We start from the raw sequence: 20,486 nt of genomic DNA, 5'->3' as shown, positions 1-20,486 counted from the left end.
TCATCACTTTGTCCTTGTGTTTTGGACTTTTTTTGAAAGTATCTTTCATAGCTACTCTTTCTATCCTTTGTTTATAGGTACCATTGCAAACCAAAATTAATAATTTCAGATTTTCTCAGTTTATGTGGAAAATGTAGGAGTATACAGTTAGGATCCACAGGGCATCGTCCATACTGCTTAATATTTGATGTGTCCAGGATTTTTGTACGTGTAAGAGAGAAAAGTGCTACTGTGAAGTGATTCAGAGCACTTGAGCTTGATCTGAACGTTGCTATTTTTCCACTTTGCTCAAACAACATTTTTTCTTGGCATAAACTTGATTATGTTGCCAAATTGAAGAACCTATTCTAACACTTTTTTTTTGCCTGTGAAAATTAGCCACAACAATCTGTACCCTCTCTCAGCTTTTAGCTGGAAACTCATTTGGCCAAGAGTGTTGGCCCTGGTGAAATTAATGTATCTATATCAAGTTGTATGCAATTACCTTACTAATTCTAAAGCCAGTCTGAAAAGGCTATAATATGCTCAGATTTAAAAATCAATCCACAGCATGTTATAATCCAAGTTTGAGATGTTTTCAGTATTTCACATTTGTCCACTAAATGCTTTCTTTTCTTGCTGTGCTTTAGCCCTCTCAAATCAAGTTCAGTTGCTTGCCAGTATCAAGAGTTGAATGTATGCTGAAGTTGCCTTCCCTGGATCTCGTTTTCTCTTCAAACCGAGGAGAACTGGAAACCTTAGGCACAACATACCCCTCAGAAAGTGTGTCCATTGGTGGCAGTACTTCACAGAGTGGCTCAAAGAACTCAGTTAGCAAATCTGGAGCGCCAGGTAATATGTGTAGGAATGTTGATTCTCTGCTATGGCTCACATCAATACCCAGAATATTTCAGCTACATTGCTGCTAAAGGGCATAATTTGAAGCGTACTTGGTCTGTTTAATATCGCTGTTAACATTAAGTATTATTTCACATTTGAAAACGCTTTTGAAATCTAATTTTTTGCCAAAAAATATTGACTTTAGGCTCCTCACCTGGCCTGGGCAGCCCTCTTGGCAGGACACGGCACAGCAGCAGTCAGTCAGACCTGACGACTTCCAGCAGCAGCTCTTCAGGCCTGAGCTTTACCGCCTGCATGTCCGACTTCTCCCTTTACGTCTTCCATCCCTATGGAGCTGGAAAACAAAAGTCAGCTGTTACCGTGCTAACCCCTGGATCAGGAGCCCTAGGTACATAGCACGGTGTTGTTTGCTTCAACGAACCTTGTTCAACTTTGGCATGCTTTTCTGAGCTGGACATTGCAAAAGCTCGCGGGAGGTTAAATTTTTTTCCTTCCTGCTTCTAGGAAACGTGGATGAGGAACCCACTTCGGTCACCGGCCGCAAGGATTCCTTGAGCATTAACCTCGAGTTTGTGAAAGTCAGCCTGTCACGGATAAGGCGCTCGGGAGGTTCCTCCTTTTTTGAGAGTCAGTCTGCGAGCAAAGCTACCGGCAAGATAGATACCACACTGATAAACATATCTGGTAAATGCTGCTGCCATTTTCATCCCATCTGTCCAGCCAATTAGGGAACCGCTGTTCCACTGATGGACTTCACCCCGGGCAGCTTTTGTAGCTGTTTGTTGAGAGCCATCTACTTGCAGCTGTGTAGTAAAATTTTTGCTCTTTATGAGTGAGGTAGGGATTGATATATTAAATGTAATGGTGCTTGGAGTATCTGTTTGCCAGGTGTGCCTTTTTAGCCTCCTGATCCATTTAATGTAACTAAATGGACTGGCTCAAACACATCCCTGACATCAGTCCATCCCACCTAATGTGACCCTTGCTACCTGGTGCCTATGAAGCTGCAGTGCGAGCTAGATTCCTGAATACTAAAGGAAGTAAAAATGGGGTTTAAAGACTTATTTACTCATTTTCTGCCCCTGACTTACTGGGCAAACAGCTGAATGGTTGTGATTAATCTGCCACTGAAGCCCTCACGTGAGGAGTCTGAGGCACATCCAAAAGAAGTAGGACTTGACATCATTTATATTCTTAGGTTCCTTTTTGCATTTATGAAATATATTTGTATCTAATATTGGATTTGGAGAAATAGCAAAACCTTAGGAAAACTATTTTTGCATTACAGCAGAGATAATAACTGCTGGGTGAAGAAGATTTTTGACTATATTGAATGCCTTTTAATTACATTTGGTTACCAAAACCTGTTACTACAGAGAATTTACAACTGTTTGTATATGCTTTTTCTTTTTCAGCTGTCTGTGATATAGGATCTGCTTCTTTCAAATACGACATGCGCCGACTCAGTGAGATTCTGGCCTTTCCCAGGGCTTGGTACAGGAGAAGCATTGCTAGACGGCTTTTCCTTGGGGATCAAACAATAAATCTGCCAAGTAAGAGACTGCTTATCATGAAAAAACTTTCTGTGCAATGCGTTATTTATAAGCATTTATTACCTGTGTCTTATCACGTGTGTGACTAGATATAAATGTATCATAAATGGCTCCATGCCCAGTCACTCAAAGAAGTTTAATAGAAAATCCTAGAAGGAAGAATTTAAAAATTTATGAAGGAGGTCATTGAATAATTTAAAGAGCATATTCCAAGGCCAGGTTGGATGGGGCCCTGAGCAACCTAATCTAGTGGATGGCATCCCTGCCTCTGGCAGGCTTGGAACTAGATGATATTTAAGGTCCCTTCCAACCCAAACCGTTCTCTGATTCTATAATATATTAATGAAGACAGTAGAAAACCTTTAGTTACATTAAGCTAAATATATTTTAACACTCTCCAAATGCTTCTAATTATATGGGAGGATATAGTTAGTCAAAAATGAAATAGTTGTTCTGCATTTGACGTGCTGCTTTTCCTCCAGCAGCATCGGGTCCTGGAACACCAGATTCCATTGAAGGAGTGAGCCAGCATCTTTCTCCTGAATCCTCACGGAAAGCCTACTGCAGGACATGGGAGCAGCCCTGCCAGTCTGCTTCCTTTACTCACATGGCACAGTCACCTAATGTTTTTAGTGAACACAGTGCAAGCAGCAGTATGTCACCCGGGACAGCATCTCACAGCCTAAAGTCTCCAGCTGTTACAAGGTCCAGGAGTGTGTCTGACTCCTCAGTGCCTCAGAGAGGTGAGTAGACAATGATTTCTTTAGTTTTTTTGAAGTATTTCTATCAGTTGTATGAAAAAAATTGTCACCACTGCTTTGTAAAAAGCAGTCATAAAATATTCTTTTCCACAGTGCCTGGGAGTGGAGAGTCAATGGCTTAGAGAGAGGAAAATGTCGGAAATGAATGAATTAAAGTGTACTGTGTTAGCTTACTTTCTATGAAATTGCATTATTGGTATCTGTGAAGTGAATCAATATCTGTGACAACTAAAGCAACACATATTGCAAATCCTCTAGTTTTCATTTATCCTTACTCATAGTTTTGTTGTGTTCTTTAAATATGGTGTTTGTCAGTCCTTTCGTGATATTCACTATGGATACATTCTGCCAGATTTTCCTAGCATGTGGAATAATGTAAATTTTTGTCTACTTTTTTTTTTTGTTTAGATGCTCTCTCAAAAACATCAACTCCATTTAATAAGTCAAATAAAGCTGGAAGCCAGCAAGGAACACCATGGGAAACACTGGTTGTTTTTGCTATGAACCTAAAACAATTAAATGTTCAAATGAATATGAGCAACGTAATGGGCAATACTACGTAAGTATAAAACAAGATCAGGCATGTTTTAACAGATGGGGTTGTTTGGGGGGCAAAGGAACATCTTCCCCACAGACTGTTAACAGCCTGTTGTCTTTAGCTTTAAAATCCTAACTTTTTCAGTTTGGAACTGTTAATCCTCTCATGAATACTGTCGATGCTTAATCCTGAAGTCCCACGTGCCTAAACCACATTATTTACTGGTTTCCAGTAAATAATATTTCGTCTCTCTTTTGACAGCCTGGATAACTGTTGTCTGTTTTCACCTCTGTTCCAGGTGGACCACCAGTGGTTTGAAAAGTCAGGGTCGTCTATCTGTGGGAAGTAGCCGAGATCGGGAAATTAGCATGTCTGTGGGTTTGGGAAGATCCCAGTTGGATTCCAGAGGGGGAGTGGTTGGAGGTACCATAGATGTTAATACCCTGGAGATGGTGGGTAAGTTGGAAAGCTGCCTGGTATTAGCACATGCTCCAGTCAACAAATGCGAAAAACTAAAGAATATACACAGTACCTTACTTTGTGAACCTGCTAGTATGGAAAAATCATGGATTCTTACTTGTGCATTCTGACTATGGAACACACTTTGAATTGAAGGGTTAACCTTCTGATCAGGGCTAAGTCAGTCTCAGGGTTGCAGTAAAATTACACTGTTGCACTGTTGTGCAACCCTTCAGGTGTCTGGACAGATGGCAGCTCAAGGATTTGACAGCAGTTCAGCTCCTCCTAGACCTTCACAAGTGCTTATGGTCAGGGAAATGCCAAACTGGCTTTGGAAAGGGGCTGGGTGTTCTGGTGCTACACCAGAGTCATGGCCTTCCCATGCATCTGGAAAAAAACCAGTGCTTTCTCAGTCCCCTCTGTATCCTCTGGATGGCATAAAGGTGTTATCATTGGAAAAACTGATTTCCTTACCTCTAATACTGCATTTCTGTATTGCTTTGCTTCTATTTCAGCTCATATTTCTGAGCATCCAAACCAGCAGCCCAATCATAAAATTCAAATTACAATGGGTTCTACTGAAGCACGTGTTGACTATATGGGATCCAGTATCCTAATGGGAATCTTCAGTAATGCTGATCTTAAACTGCAGGATGAGTGGAAAATTAATCTGTATAATACTTTGGATTCAAGCATGACTGATAAAAGGTAATAATGTTTCCTATGTTTAAAATGTGTAATGTTTGATAAGGTCAAATGACTTCTGTCCAGTTCATTTTTTGGGGTTGGTTTGTAGTTGGTTGGGTCGCCAGTAGGAAATAGATTAACTGCTAATGTTCTTGCTGTTTTCAATATCTAGTGAGATCTTTGTCCATGGGGACTTGAAATGGGATATCTTCCAAGTGATGATTTCAAGATCGACAACACCAGACCTAATAAAAATAGGGATGAAACTCCAGGAGTTCTTCACACAGCAGTTTGATACAAGCAAGCGAGCTCTGTCCACCTGGGGACCTGTTCCTTATCTCCCTCCCAAGACAATGGCCAACAACTTGGAGAGAAGTTCACAAGAGCAATGTAAGTGGCACAAAAAAATGACATAATTTCCCATTAGGATGTTTTAATTACAAAAATTCCTCTGAGCAACAGTGTCAATGAAACAGATAAGAAAATATCACTCATAATGCCATGTTTTGCTAAAAATATAATTATGGCAGCAATCTTTTCTGCATCTTTCCTGAAGTTTGTTGTTCCTGTTTACTTTCCAGTGTTGGATGCAGCCCATCATCGCCATTGGCCAGGAGTTCTGAAAGTGGTATCTGGGTGCCATATATCCTTGTTTCAGATGCCATTGCCAGAAGATGGAATGCAATTTGGAGGATCCATGAGTTTGCATGGAAACCACATGACACTGGCTTGTTTTCATGGGCCTAATTTCCGCTCAAAATCATGGGCCTTATTTCACCTTGAAGAACCAAATATTGCATTTTGGACAGAAGCCCAGAAAGTTTTGGAAGATGGTAATTTAAACCCTTTCCTCACTTCTCTAAATTCCTTTAAATGAGTTTTTAAAATTTTTTGATATATAAGACGAAATCAAAGAAAAAATTATTTTCTTTAAGTCTGAATCAAGATTATTTCCCACAAATATACCACTTACCTAAAAATAATATATTTTCTCTCCATCTTTAGCACAATTTACTTTATCTGCAGAATAATGCAAAGTACCTTATCAAATATACTGGATATGTCCCTGATAATATGCCTACAAAGTGAATTGTCTGACATGTTAATTGCTTGTGTGTGTTTATGTAGTCCTTTCTCTCTGTATGATGAATTTTGATGGTCTTATTGCTTGTATTTGTCTTAAGAAGTTTTACTGTCTGTAGCTACTGAGGATGTAATTATTCTGTTGTTTGCAAGCTTTATACCAGTTTTTATTCCACTGGCATACTAATTATTTCTGTTAAATACCTGTACAAGGAGAGGGAGAGAAAATCCTGCTACCCTCACCAAGCTGCTTTTCCTTTTTTTTTTATTTTAATCTCTCACCCCGTGCTGCCCACTCCTTCAATCCAGGTACTAGTGAACACTCCACATACATTGTGCAAACCTTGGACTTCCATTTGGGCCACAACACAATGGTCACCAAACCCTGTGGAGCCCTCGAAAGCCCCATGGCCACAATCACAAAGATAACACGGCGCCGCCACGAAAATCCACCCCATGGAGTTGCCAGTGTGAAAGAGTGGTTCAATTATGTTACAGCCACAAGGAATGAAGGTTAGAGTCTCATGTTCATTAAGTCTGGGGATTGATCTGCTGGGAGATGTTTCTGCTTAAAAACTGCTAAACTTGAAGTGGGCTACAGGGAGAATGGAAGTTTTTTCTTCCTGAGGACCTTATGGTTGGAATGAAGCAGTGGAATAAGCTGAAATTCCTCTTTCACTATATGCAAAAAAAGTGTTGTTTCACATTCAGTTGTGATCTTGTAATGTAACGATGTATTTTCACTATATATAAAGGTTTTATGGATTAAGTTGAAGTAGGAATATATATTTTAGCCTTCCATCACCACTTACAGCTAACACTTAAATTATTCATCTGCCTAAAGCTTTTCAACCTTGAGCTGTTTCTAGGCCTTAAAACATTTTGAATCATGTCTTTAAATCACTGTTAGTTGGAAAATAAAACCTTCAAGCAGTTAAAATAAATCTGAAAATACAGCTGTTGATTTCAGTCACAAAGTGTAGAGTCACTAGTTGACATTAATAGAACTTCTGTGAAATATATATGGCATATAGTGAGAAATGAACAGATGATAATTTCTTGGAAAAGTGTTTTTAAATGATTGATATACTATTCTAATATTTATTCCTTTAGAAAGACCCAGCAGGAGGTAGTGGTTGAAGTTCACAAATGGAGGGCCTGTCTATTAGATGTTTTTGTGTAGCTCTGTGAAGGATTTAACTATATAAACAACAACATTTGGTTGTTTGACCTTTTCTAGCCATGCTTTTGGAAGCAGGCTCAAAGATATAATCTTCTTAATAATTATACAATTTTACAAGTGACCTTTCTTACCTTTTTTGCCTTGTCACAATTAAACATTTCCCATTGTTCCTGCAGAGTTGAACCTGCTTCGGAATGTTGATGCCAACAACCCAGAGAGCAGCACAACAGTGAAGAGCTCCAGCTTGCTAAGTGGCTTCAGAGGTGGCTCCAGTTACAACCATGAAACTGAAACCATCTTTGCATTGCCAAGGATGCAGCTGGATTTTAAATCTATCCATGTTCAAGAGCCCCAAGAGCCTTCGTTACAAGGTGCAGTAAACATAATTTGTTTTTCTTGGACTAAAACTATTTCTCACTAATGAGGAGTTAAATACAAGGGTAACGTGCTGGTAAGAGAAGAGGATTTAATCTGAGAATTCCTGTAGATCTGCAAGAAAGGATAAAATTTCATGTGGAGGGACATTTCATTTTATGTTTCTACATAAAACGTAGAGGGAAATCTGTTGAGAGAGTGAAGATCTAGTCCAGAGACCAGTGATTATGGACTAAAACTTAGTGAGAGAATTGATAGGAACATTTGAGCTAGATTGGCTGTGCCTAGGGGGGCTGGTTTTCTTATATTTATTAAAATCTTAGAGAAGAGGAGGGCCATTCTCAGAAAGGGAATACGAGATAGGAGCCTAAATTTTATGCTCTTGTTTTCAAAATGGTATCTTCAGACTTCAAATCTTTAAATGATTTTTATTCAAATTCTATGTACTTTTGCATATACCGTATGTGCTTGTAAGTGTATTAATACTATTTCTATATGACTGTAGATACAAGTGTTAAACCAAAGGTGGAATGCAGTGTAGTAACTGAATTTACAGACCACATCTGTGTAACTATGGATGCTGAATTGATCATGTTTCTGCATGACTTGGTGTCTGCTTATCTAAAAGAAAAAGAAAAAGGTGAGTTGTTTTATGAGGTAACACTTCTCTGACAATCTGCAGTTGTCGATTATTTGACAGTAAATATAGTCTGTCATAATCTTGCTCCTGTTTTGACACCTGGTGTTTAGTTTAACTTTCTCTTTGGTATAGACAAACTGTAAACTGTTTTAGGAAGCTTTATTTTTTTTATTGTAATCCTTTCACCAGCGGAGTCCTTTGAAGACATGCCTTTTTCTGACCTCAGAATGCTTTATTTTTATACATGAATATGTTCAGTTGCAGCATTCAAATTTGGTGTGTTCATTCTTAAATAATATGTGGTCTGCACCAGAAATTCTGTAAAACTAAAACACAAAGTGGTTCTCTTTTTGTTGAGATTTGTGCCTCTCTTTTATTTCAATTCAAAGAGAATTCAACTGAGCTGCTTGAGACTGACTAGTGTGGGGTTTTTCCTATCTCCACTTTGCAGCAATTTTTCCTCCTCGCATTTTGGCTGCTCGACCAGGGCAGAAGAACTCAGTTGGTGTTCTGGAGGACAGCTCCACTGACAAGGAGGCAGAGGAAAGCATTACTTACACTACAGTCGACTGGAGAGAATTCATGTGCAATACTTGGCATTTGGAACCCACACTCAGGTAATAAGCTGCTTTATCTGCAGTCTCTTTGGCTATGCATGGACTTCTAGATTAGAATTTATGCAGATTAAGGATACTGTTGAAGGCTCTTCAAAAACAGGATACAGGAAACCTAAACTCATTAATTTCACTCTGTCCTACAATAGCCCATTCACTTCCAGCCATGCAGTTTTTCATCCTGAAGTTTTCCATTTTTAGCATTCCAGTTTTAGTTTTTAAACACCTTGAAATAAAAAAAGGATAATATACTCGTTGCTATATGGCACTTCAAACTTAGCACAAAAGAATAGTGTGAATGGCAGCAACTCACTACTCTCTGTATATAATCACTGAAACTGACTTTTCTCTGTGTGGGTTTTGTTTGGGGTTTTTTAAACCTCTTCTGCAGCACCTGAGTGTTCATTCACATATAAAAACAACACATCAGGCCAAACAAATCTTGACAATTGGCATTTTGTGTTAGCAGTGGTAATAAATCAATTTAAACATGATCTGCAGGCAGCCCAGTCTGGTTTTTCACCTCTTTGAACATTCTCTTCCTTCAAGAGGATGTTCCATTGATCATCTTGAGCTTATCTATATAAATCAAGTTTGAAACAATGCTTGCTGGATTTAAGTTGGTTGTAAGTAACAGTGAGAAAAATTGATTTTTGTTTATACAAATGCCTTTTGCTATATTTATATATTTGAGATTGACTCCTCTATTTATTTGGGTTTTTTTAGATTAATATCCTGGACTGGGAGAAAAATTGATCCTGTTGGTGTTGACTACATCCTCCAAAAGCTAGGCTTTCACCATGCAAGGACTACTATCCCTAAATGGCTGCAGCGTGGTGTCATGGATCCTTTGGACAAAGTTTTGTCAGTCCTTATAAAGAAACTTGGTACTGCATTACAGGATGAAAAGGAAAAGAAAGGAAAAGACAAAGAAGAATATTAAAAATACAATGTGACAACCGTAACTCCGTTTGATTTTATCAAAGTGTTTTATTATATTTTAAGAACTTAAATATGGTTTAAAGAGAAACCTAACAGCTTTTTGCTACTCTATTTAAAACTTACATTGTGAGTAACTGTTTACTGTGGTACTTGATACCATTCTGTATTTGAAGTTATTGCATGATGATGATGATGACCAATGTAAATTCTGTGAAGGAATAGCTGGAACACTGTAAATCTGCTCCTCAGCGTCCGTTTTATTATGTGCAATATGATCCTGCATCTTTACAATACTTGCAGATTAACTGTGAATTTTCTTAAAAGTTTTATTTGCCATAACACAAACCCCTTGTTGATGTGACCAGTAATTGATTTGTCAATGTAGACTGGTGTAAATTATATATATATATATACATATATATATAACTTATGAAACTGTGATTGCCTTAGTGCTAAAAATCATGAAGTTTATTACACTTGTAATAAAATTTAACTACTGTACAGGACTTTATTTTTTTTTTCAGTGAAGAAAGGTGAACAACAAGAAGAAAGTGTTTTAAGTGTAACTGCACAGAGTGTGATTTAAGTGAGGTAAATCTCAATCCTGGCCGTGTGCCAGGAGCTTTCTTGGAAAGCAACCAGGAAGTGTGGCCCCAACCATAAAAAAACCCTCGGATTTGTTTACCCCATGTGCAACAAGCCAATAATTACACACTCAACAGAGACACTGATTATTTATTTCAGAGGTGCGCAAGCCTGGGTGCTCGGTGGTATTCCATAAATCAATCATGCCAACTATCAAAACTTTTTACTATTTATACATCTTATCAAACAAAGGAATTAGTGTTCATTGGCTACAAGTTACATAGTTCTCTTATTAATTAGTATTCTGTCTTCTGTTGGTTAATTATTCTGTCACCCGTCACACTAATTAGTCCGCATGCTCAGTCTTTCTCTTGACTTTTGATTTAATGAGTTTCTTGGTCTGTGAGTCGGTGGTCATGATCTGCTCATGCTGGAATTACCTTTTACCCAGCTGGGGCAGATTTCACCGCACTTGCTGATAAATTCTGCATTCTTTGTGCCCATTACCAGTGGTACATCCTTCTCCCCCATCTCTGTTTACCTCCGCCTAGGTCTGAGACGATGGAAGCATGCCCCGCCCCAAACCTTAATAAGGCAGTTCTACCAACAAGTGATTCGTTTTTCTAACACCTGGACATCACTTTGAGCCTGTTAGCTGCTGTTGCACGGACTGCATCTCGTTGATTAGGCTTGAACGTGTATACAGATCAAACATTAAAGAACACCCTTTATCAAGACAATGTTACATATCCCGCGCTCCCCTCAGCCCCTCCCTCAGCCCTTCGCGCCTCGGCCGCTCCCCGTTGGCAGGAGCGGCCCCTCACGAAATGGCGGGAGGGGGAGCGTCCCCGCCTCTAAAGCGCCGCCGGGCAGAGGTGCTGTCAGGGCCGTCTGAGGTGCCGTGAGGACTCCTGGGCTGGCCGATCCCACCGCCTCAGAGCGGTCTGAGGTGCCGTGAGGGCTCCTGGGCTGGCCGAACCCACCGCCTCAGGGCCGTCTGAGGTGCCGTGAGGGCTCCGGGGCTGGCCGATCCCACCGCCTCAGGGCCGTCTGAGGTGCCGTGAGGGCTCCTGGGCTGGCCGAACCCACCCCCTCAGGGCGGCAGGGACCTCCCTCCCCCGCGCCCCAACCCTCCTTTCGCTTCAGGCGCGCTCCGCCTGCCCGCCGGCTGCAGGCGCTGAGGAACCACCCACAGCGGGACGAGCCGGGCAGGTGAGGGTGTTCTCCCGAGTTAAAGGAGGAGCGCAGGTACAAACCCTTGAACTCGTCCCTGAAGTTTCAAAGGGGTCTGCTTTGCTGCATTCGTGGTTTGCCGGTTGAGGATTTGGTGTGTCCTTCCAGCTGGTCGCGTCAGGGAAGGTGGTTAACTAAAGGGTGAAGTGGCTTCCAGCCTGGTGGTGCCGGCTGGGAAGGGAGGGTCTGGAGGGACACACCGGGTCAGGGAAGGAAGGGGTTGGAAGGGCACCAGATCTGGGTTCTGCCCCGGCCTGTGGGGGGCAGAGCGCGAGTTGTTTGTAGCGCTCTTGCGAAGCAGCTCAGCTAAGGAAAGCTGCAGTTTGCGGGGTGCTTTTACCGCTCACGGCTTTACTGTTAAAGTTCCTTAGGTTGGTAGAACATGGCGAGCAGCAATGGCTGGTTTCAGGGTGCTGGGATGCCGGCCTTTGACCCTGCAGCAAAGAGGATTTTGCCACGTGAGGCTTTCAGGCAGCCAGTTCGGAAGAAACTCTCGGAGCCCGTGACTCCAGGGCTGGATCCTCCTCCACCTTCTCAGTGGCGCAGGCAACCAGGGGTGATGGAAAATCCAGGTATAGCTTTCAATTACAAGCTGGGATTAGCTGCAAATGGTGTTGCAACCCTGTGCTGCTTTTTCTTATCACTGTGGTTTTTTTAATTACTTTCTTAGCATCTTCTCCTACTTGTTCCTCTTCTTGCTATGTTTTAGCGTGCTGGAAGTTGGCTACTGATTTGTTGTAGGCTTTTGTAGTTTGTCTATAGTCTGCAGCATTTCATAATTACGAAGTTCAAGTTAGACATTGAAAGTACTGTAGAGGTATAGGCTATGTTTTGGCAATGTTCTGTTGCATGAGTTTTAGTAGATATCGTTGAGAAAACTGCAGTTCCGTATGTCCCAGCATGTATTTTGAATTCCATCACTTCGAACAGCTGTATTTGAGATAAAGGCACCTATTTATGAGACTAGGAAACAAGGATTTATTTTAGTTCTTCTTGGCTGGGAGGTACTTGTGTCTGAGTGTATCACACCCCTGAAGCTGGTGATTCTGTCCATCTAGTGGCTGGTGAAACTTTTACAGTGTCTTACAGCAGGGACTTCTGCTGCATAGTTTAGTGTGAAAAACCATAGGCTCTGCTGTTTTGAATCTGCCATCAGCAACTTCCGTTGGATCACTGGTTTACAAGAGTGGGGAGAGGGATATAGGTTGTGTTTATTTGTAATATCTGTCTGTATTCAGAGGTTGCTGGATTTACTACTCGGAGGGAAAGCTTTGATGCTTTCAAAAGAAGATATGCATACCGTTTCAGAATTGCTGGTGGTGTTAATGTAGGATTCCACACAAAGCAACAGTGCTCTACAGTACATCTTGTTGCTTTTTGTTCTTCTAAGAAGCGTCTGAAAAGCATTTATTGTAACCAGATTTAAGCTGTCAGCGAGTGTGTTCAGTTCTCAATTTTGTTTAATAACCTTTTCTTTTTAAAGGGGCACACGCATCACCATTGTCAGCACTTCCCTCACAGAATCAGCTACAGGAGTTGATTACAAAATATAAAGAGGGAGCAATAAACTCAGTATCTGCCTTGCATCAGTTTGCCCAAATGCATAACATGCAACTTGAATTGAAAGAAACTAGTGTGGCAGGTAAATATTTCTTTTCCTAAATAAAGTATTACCTGCTTATCCTTGAGACTATCTGAATTTCTGCAGTTAGTATTGGTGGCACTAGTACAGATGATTTTTTTTTTCTATTGTTGATTGCACTACCCTTCACATACGTTTCTTTCTGGCTGCCCTTTTATTGTCTGCACAGCTGTATCTCATGATAAAGTGCCACAGAATTTGATCAGATGAATTATATAGAATCCTGGCTGCTACCAGAATTCTGTGAAATGTGCATAACATGAAAGCTGACGAAATTCTCGTGGAGGTGAAAGATATGAACTGTGTTTCGCCAAATTGTCTTTTTTTCTCTTGTATTTTTTCTAGGCGTTAATATAAGGGCATAAAGCTATGGATAAATTATCTTAAAATACATTCAGTAATTGTGGCTGCTTTTTTTCCTCCTTTAAAGGTGATATCATAAGGCCTTATTTTGCCTTTTGTGCTGTGATAAATGGTGTTTCCTACAAGACCGGGCTGGGAAAAAACAAGAAGGAATCTAAATTAAATGCAGCTAAACTGGCTCTTGCTGAGCTACTTAGCTTGGAGAATACAGGGGCAAACTCATCTGAAGATTCAGGTAAATATTCTAGTGACACCTAATTAGGATTTAAAAAGCTGGCCCTAAAGGTTTCCTATGTAAAACCTCTGTGGGTTTATTAAATGCTTGAGCATCAGGGCCTTTGTCAGGTTTTTTGAATCCTTTGGGCAGATGTCTTTTGATTCTGAAACTGGTTTTTTCCTTTGTCATTTGTGTATTATCAGTTGGTAGTACAGAACCAAGAATACTGAAGGAATTACTTGTTGTTGTTTCACTTGATTTGCTACTCAGTAGGTACAGCGACATGAAGTACATCTCAAGTGGTGTTGAATTGTTATGATTATAAGGGTTCCCCACTGCTTTAAATAGAATTCAGTTACTGTACTGTTTATCTTCTTTCAAGGTTTGTTGTCTAAAAAGCCGTAAGTTTACAGGGACTTCAGATAGAAAAGGAAATTCTTAGGGAACTAGAAACTTTGACTTGCTGGAAGTAAGTGTGAGATTCATGTTTAGAAATTAGCAATGTCCATCCCACTTCAAAATTTTGTTAAATTCTTAGATTTTCCTTGTGTTCCTGCCGAGCTCCAAACTCCAGCAAACTCTGCTTGTGTTTCAAGGACCTGTGTTGGTAAGGAATGATCTTGTTGTTCTCTGTTGATTCAAATTATCCAGCAGATCCCTTTTTTGGTTCCTCTTTTAATACATTTAGTGGTCTCTATATGGTACTGTTATTTTAAACATCTTCTCTTTGAAGAAGGCTGTAAGAATTAGTGTCACTAGGTCGGTTCCATAAATGGGAACTTCGTTAAATTGCTTGAATTTAGGTAGTGAACTGATGACAGAAATAAACAGTATAAATAAAAAGTATTTCTGTCCTTACTTGAACTAGTGTGCAATAGGTGATCAAAATTGATCAATATACTGCCTTATTATAATGAATGATAAAAACATAAAGTGCTTAGGTATTCTTGAACTTATTTTTTAATTCTGATAATCTTCAGAATCCCAAAAGTATGTGTTGATAGTAGTGCTTACACCATGTGTTCAGGTTTAAAGTTTGTCAAGTGATTGCTCATGTCTGCTTTTTCCCCTCCCACTTGCAAATTTGTCCCACTGGTTTCTGCTGTTTTATTTAGGAGGATGGTCTATATATCCAAAACTTTCACAAGCACTGGAAGAAGTATTTACCAGGCTGACTGCCCAACATCCTGAGTACCAAAGCTGTGGGAGCTCACTGGCTGCCTTCATCATCGAAAAAGGCAAGTCTGTTTGGACTGTGAGCTTTGGGGAGCAGGAAACCTGGGCTGTTCCCAGAGAGCAGCTTGGTGGGCACATGGCAGCCAGAGCAGATGAACCTCCCACAATGTCTCTTTTTAGGCGGGCAGCACGAGGTTGTGGCTCTGGGAACAGGGGAATGTAATTACAGCCGGCGCCTCGAGCCCTGTGGCAGAGTGTTGCACGACAGCCACGCCATTGTCACCGCCAGGCGTTCCCTGCTTAGGTGAGGAGGTGCCTGCAAATAGTGGCCTTGCAGCCAGTTCTTCTCAGTTTTACTTTGGCACTTGCATTTTGTAGCTAGTATCTTTTAGATTGTTTTCGAATCATGTGAATTAAACGTGTCTGTGTGTTAGTAAGCAAAGTAGTTTTTTTCACATTAACTGTTATTAAACGCTTTCTTTCGTAGATATTTGTATAGGCATCTCTTGCTGTTCTATAATAAAAATCCAGCAAAGTCGGAGAGATCCATATTTTGTACAGCACCAGGCTCGAAACTGCTCACCCTAAAGCAAAATACAACTCTCTCTCTCTACATGAACCAACTTCCAAAAGGAACTGCTCAGTTAAAGTCAGATGTGTAAGTACCATGGTTTTCGGAGATGTTGTAGTGGAAGATTCAGGAAGAGCTTTTGTTTATTACGGATAACTATGTGCCCCCTTCTCATACAGTTAAAATACTAATAAATCATGAACTTAACCACTGATCAAGTGGATGTGATGACTTAATGTCATCCTTTGCACCACAAGATTAGAGTACAAAAAGGCTTGAGTTGAAACCAAAGTCTACTGCTGTGCTTTGTAGATAAAAAGTAATGAGAGAACCCTGATGGGACAAATACAATCCTCTGCTTATCTTTACACTTCCAACTTTTGTTAAATTTCTGAAAGTTTGGGATTTTTTGGAATGGTTTTGATATTTGACAGCAGCAATCATTGGTTTACCAAGTTATGGACAACATTATTTTGTGTCCCCTTTTATTGGTAGGGTAATGTCATACTATTGTAACTTTTTCATACATACATCCAGGTAGTTGCTTTCATGCTGAATTTGGGGGGTTGGGAAGGCAGACTTGTGACCTGGAAGTCACAGCCAGTTCATTGCAGGAACTCCTTCTGTTAGAACTGCAGGAGGTTTTAGGTGACTTTCAGTGTTGTAGCTCCTGCCCAGACTTGGTTGATGAGACTGGATGCATTTGTAAACTACCCTGAAATACTTGATGGGTCACAGGTTCACCACTTTCTCTTTTTGCCCCTTCTGGCTTGTCCTGTCTTGAGACAAACTCAGAGAAGTATTTTCTTCTAATACAGTGGATTGGCTTATGTATAGAGTTATTTAAAGATTTTTAGGAGGGAGCTGCTTGCAAGTAATGCGTTGAGTAGCAAAGTGTGGCCACTTACTAACAGGTGGTGTGTTACTTAAGCCAAAAATAAGCATTTGTTCTCTAATAATGTATTAGATATCACTTTACAATAATCTCTAATCAGAGTGCCTTCTCACTGAAAGCCATTCTCATCTTACTGTAGACATCTGGGTCCACAATCTCTGTCTGCTTACGAAGCCAGTGAAGAATTGAGTCTCCATGTCGCTCTGGAAGGCAGGATTTACCTGGCTGTTTGTTGTCCCCCTAAAACTGTCAGAGTGAGCAGCATGTCAGGCAGTGACAAACTGACAAAGTGGGAGGTGGTTGGTCTTCAGGGGGCCTTGCTGAGTCACTTCATTGAACCAGTGTATATCAACAATATTCTTGTGGGTAAGTTTAATGCAGGTTTCAGTGGGGTCTTTGTATGTTTTTGTGTTCTGGTTTGATTAACATTTTATAAACCATTAACTAAACCGGATGATTCTCTAAAGAATTACAGTATTTTTCTGAAAAGGTACTAAGGGCGTATGTATTTTTTACTCATCTTTGGAATGCCCTAATGTAAAACTCAGACACTGTGGGTTTCTTGTAGCTTACCAGATTGCCAGCCCTTCCTTTTCTATGTATTTGAGTTACAGAAGAAATTCAGCTTTTTCTAACGAGTTACATTTTTTATTATATTGAGAAAATATCAGATGTGACAAATGCTGTGTCTACTCTTCAGTCAAATGGTGACTTTAAGGTGACAGTGTTAGTCATTTCATTACTTGAAAGAAATAGAAAAACTTCTCAAATGCTTACTTAAGTAGTATTCAAAATAAACATAATAATCTGTAATTACTATTGCCCTTACAACAGAAATATTGACCCTTCCTTGACATGCAGCGGACCAAAGTATATTTATTTAGTAGGTATTTAGCAGTGCTGTTGGATGTGGTGTAATGTGGGCAAGCTCCCTGGCATATCTTCAGATCTGGAATATCCAAGTTCTGTTTTAGTGGTGTCTTCTGCAGGGAGCAGAAAAAGAGTTGATGAAAAATAATTGTTCAAAAAAGAAGGCATCCAATGGAAATAATGATGCCTCTGGAGAAGGAAGTGTGAAATCATTTTTGTTCTGTAAAATTGAATATTGGAACTCATCTGCTGATCTTTCCACACGTTGATTTTATGTCAAAAAATAACTGTAGTGTAGTTTCTAAGAATGCAGAAACCATCTGCATTCTTAGATTTCTTGGGGTTTTTTTCAATTTGATGTACTCACGTGTGACTGATATTGTTCTGTTTAATAGGAAATGGAAATTGTAAGGATACAAAAGGACTAGAAATAAGTATAAAGAAGCGTCTTGATGATGAACTTGTATCAAAGCTTCCCATGCCTTACCTGGTCAACAGATCTCATATTTACTTGGTGAAAGCTGCACAACCGGTTCAAACAGATTTAAAACAGTGGTCTCTTAGTCTGAATTGGACATGGACAGATGCATCCGTGGAGGTTGTGGATGGGATAAGCGGAAAAACCACTGAAAGGTTAGGATTTCTCTTCGTGTCATTGGAAATCATGGTTAGCCTGATTGTTCTGTACTGGTTCATTGGAGTATTCAGTTTTTAAGCTATGCATGGAGGCCACAGCATGAGAGGCGTTCTCTCCTGTGTTGGCTGAATGCATCCTATGATTCAGATGCAGTTTCAGAGCTCTTGTAACTCCACAGTGGGATACTAAGATATGAAACAAAACAGTTCTTTGAATGAAGATATTTCCAGTCCGTTATCTCTTGTAGTGCACGTTTTAGTTTTCACAGTACATGAATTAGCATCCTAGTTGAGACAAATTCCGGTTCGGTACTGTTCACAAAGTGTTAAGAGGGAGGAAAAAAACCCCCTGTGATGATCGGAGCAATGTCCCTGTAATGATTTTGTTGCTGAGTTTGACTGTTTTCTCTCCCCGTGGCCGTAGCTCCCCGTTCCGGAGCGGCACCTGCATGGCCAGCCGCCTTTGCAAGGCAGCCATGTTCAGTCGCTTCAGGCTGCTCTGCAAGGAAGCAGGACGGAGTGATTTGCTTCAGGTGGCAACATACCACGAGGCCAAGGTGAGCTGCTGCGGGGAGGGGGAGTTGGGCTGAGTCCTCTCTTAGTGTCTGCTCTCAAAGCCGGTGCGATGGCCACGGCTGACTTTCTGTTTTGCTGTCAGCTTCACCTGAACAGCTTGTAAACAATCTGTATCTTTTTTTCCTCCTGTCAAAACATGCAAGAGACCATTTTTTTAAATGATTCAAAAACTACTTCAGGAAGAAATCGCTTGCTAATTGAGTCTTGATGTGTTTAGATTTGTATTGAATGATAGCAAATGTTTATTTTCTGTATAAAGATAATAGTGGAACGGAAAAGACACTGAAAAAAAGTTTATCAGAACAATTTTCTCATCCCAGTAAGTGCCCAAAAATATAAAAGGGATATGTTTTTAGAGTCTAAAACTTCTTCTCATTGTCAGCATTTGAGGGAATTGTAAGATCTGTAGTTACTGTTTTCTACAGTGCTTGTGCTTGTGCATATTATGTGCTGCTGGTAAAGAACACAGGTTTCTGTAACCATCATCTCTGTAACCGTCATTCTTGAGATTTTTCAGGGTCTTCCTTTTTCTTGTTTTAGGTTCAATCTCAGTTGTACCAAGAAGCTAAAAGCTTGCTGCAGAGCTACTTAGAGCAGCACAGCTATGGATCCTGGATTGTGAAGTCTCCACATATTGAACAGTTCAGTAACTGACTGTGAGGTGGATCGTGTGTGAAGTCAGTTTGGATGATCTATTTCAGTGAAGTAATGCTCTGATTAGTAAAATGTTTAATTGTAAGTTTGTATTTAGAGGAAGAAAACAACTCCAGAATTGCTTCTCTTCAGTTTAAATGCAGTTGCTAAATCACCTGTAACAGTTCAGTCTTTTCCAAAAGTTGATGTTTTCTCATAGGTTAGGAGTATCCAGCGGCTTTGTAAATCTGTTTTGCTTTGCTCCCCAATGGCAACTCATTTCAACCCCCTCGTCCCCACCCAGTGTCACACACTTTCACCTTAAGGAGTTACCTGTTTTTTTCTTGATGGTTTCAGGATTTCTCTGTCCTGATTTCTTTGTTTTCCCTGCCTTTTTCATATATTTCTTTAAAGAAAGAAAAAAGATCAGTAAAAGCTGGATTTCTTAAAAAAAAAAAAAAAAGGCATACCAATTAGAGAATGTTTCTCAGAAACAAAAATGAACAATCTGTGCCTTATCTGTAGGCATCCATCCTTTGCTAGTTCTTTTAAGAGTTTTTTGTTTAGTGTGGATTTGCCAAGTGGCTTGTAGTTTACCATGTATTGTTTGTGGCAGAAGGGTTAAAAAGTAATTGTGTACTTCCAGTGAACTTCAAATTACCTGCTGTTAATCAACTGTTAAGCGACAATCACTGGTTTTGGTAGCAGATTTAAAGTGTTCTGCAGGTGTCAAAGCTGTAAATAAGAAAATAATGCGATGTGGTACAGAAGTCACCAGAAACAAGGCTCCTTCAGCCTTTGTGGGCTGCCCCAGAACCCATCAATGTTAGTGCTGGTGGACGAGCTGGACTCCTCCACTCTCAGATGACTTCATCACTGTGCTGATGAGTCCTCACAAAATTGTCTGCATACATAATGATCTGAAAAATGGTGCCTGTCAGGGGGGAAGTTGCTTCCTTGTGAATTCTGGTAAGAATATGGTAGCGTTGGGATAAAGTTGAAAAGGATGTTAAATGCCGTACTTGGGTTTTGTGTGGTGTTGTGAAATACTAGTGTGTTTAAGCTAGATAATACACTTTCATTATGTTACTTGACTTTTGTGCATCATCCAAGTGTGGAAAGCTGTTATGTAGTGTTCTTTTACATATTAGTGCTGTTGTCATGTTTCAGCTTCTTGTTTTTAAAGGATTCTAAACAAACTCCTCTTTCTACTATTTTTTTCTCCTTAATCTGTTTTTGTAACTAGTACGTGGAGTCACTTCTGGGAATGATCTTATGCTGACGAAATTTCAAGTTGTTGAAACTCACTGACTTGTTTTACTACTTGGTTAACTTGGGAGATTGTGTGATGCTGTTTTGTTTTTTTTGTGGCACTTGGCTCCACATGCTACTCCATGTAATGTTTTCTTTCTAA

At 40.1% G+C, this 20,486-nt stretch overlaps 2 protein-coding genes across 15 annotated transcripts in view; both read left to right on the top strand.

The window, feature by feature from the left end:
* KIAA1109 (KIAA1109 ortholog) overlaps positions 1-10,176 on the top strand; it is a 92,092-nt gene extending 81,916 nt beyond the window's left edge. For 7 of the 11 annotated variants that reach the window (XM_039378379.1, XM_039378376.1, XM_039378377.1 and 4 more), the window contains 15 exons: positions 630-831; positions 1,025-1,228; positions 1,345-1,524; positions 2,256-2,393; positions 2,876-3,136; positions 3,563-3,713; positions 3,991-4,148; positions 4,667-4,859; positions 5,011-5,228; positions 5,420-5,671; positions 6,231-6,434; positions 7,281-7,475; positions 7,985-8,119; positions 8,571-8,736; positions 9,460-10,176. In XM_039378379.1, the coding sequence (XP_039234313.1) occupies positions 630-831; positions 1,025-1,228; positions 1,345-1,524; positions 2,256-2,393; positions 2,876-3,136; positions 3,563-3,713; positions 3,991-4,148; positions 4,667-4,859; positions 5,011-5,228; positions 5,420-5,671; positions 6,231-6,434; positions 7,281-7,475; positions 7,985-8,119; positions 8,571-8,736; positions 9,460-9,676 (2,874 nt within the window). In that variant the 3' untranslated portion in view covers positions 9,677-10,176. The remainder of the gene's footprint in view (positions 1-629; positions 832-1,024; positions 1,229-1,344; positions 1,525-2,255; positions 2,394-2,875; positions 3,137-3,562; positions 3,714-3,990; positions 4,149-4,666; positions 4,860-5,010; positions 5,229-5,419; positions 5,672-6,230; positions 6,435-7,280; positions 7,476-7,984; positions 8,120-8,570; positions 8,737-9,459) is intronic. The other 4 variants (XM_027741541.2, XM_027741532.2, XM_039378375.1 and 1 more) reach the window with 1 other exon arrangement.
* A 949-nt stretch (positions 10,177-11,125) lies between these two features.
* On the top strand, positions 11,126-19,508 carry ADAD1 (adenosine deaminase domain containing 1). 4 transcript variants are annotated; one of them, XM_039378383.1, is made up of 12 exons: positions 11,126-11,472; positions 11,865-12,065; positions 12,977-13,135; positions 13,566-13,733; positions 14,254-14,322; positions 14,831-14,953; positions 15,072-15,195; positions 15,379-15,549; positions 16,497-16,723; positions 17,623-17,860; positions 18,288-18,420; positions 18,980-19,508. In XM_039378383.1, exons 2-12 carry the CDS (start codon positions 11,876-11,878, stop codon positions 19,091-19,093), a joined length of 1,716 nt encoding a protein of 571 aa, XP_039234317.1. In that variant the 5' UTR covers positions 11,126-11,472; positions 11,865-11,875; the 3' UTR covers positions 19,094-19,508. The 4 variants fall into 4 exon arrangements, with proteins under 4 accessions (XP_039234317.1, XP_027597357.1, XP_027597395.1 ...); XM_027741556.2 differs by having other exon boundaries at positions 11,857-12,065; XM_027741594.2 differs by having other exon boundaries at positions 11,126-11,508.
* The last annotated feature ends 978 nt before the right edge of the window (positions 19,509-20,486 follow it).

The sequence above is a fragment of the Pipra filicauda genome, unplaced genomic scaffold (genome assembly GCF_003945595.2).
Source record: "Pipra filicauda isolate LSUMZ 115617 unplaced genomic scaffold, ASM394559v2 scaffold136_size1984543_pilon, whole genome shotgun sequence".
Classification (NCBI taxonomy): Eukaryota; Metazoa; Chordata; class Aves; order Passeriformes; family Pipridae; genus Pipra; species Pipra filicauda.
Note: the sequence above shows the minus strand (reverse complement) of the source record. Positions and strands in the feature narration are given on the sequence as shown.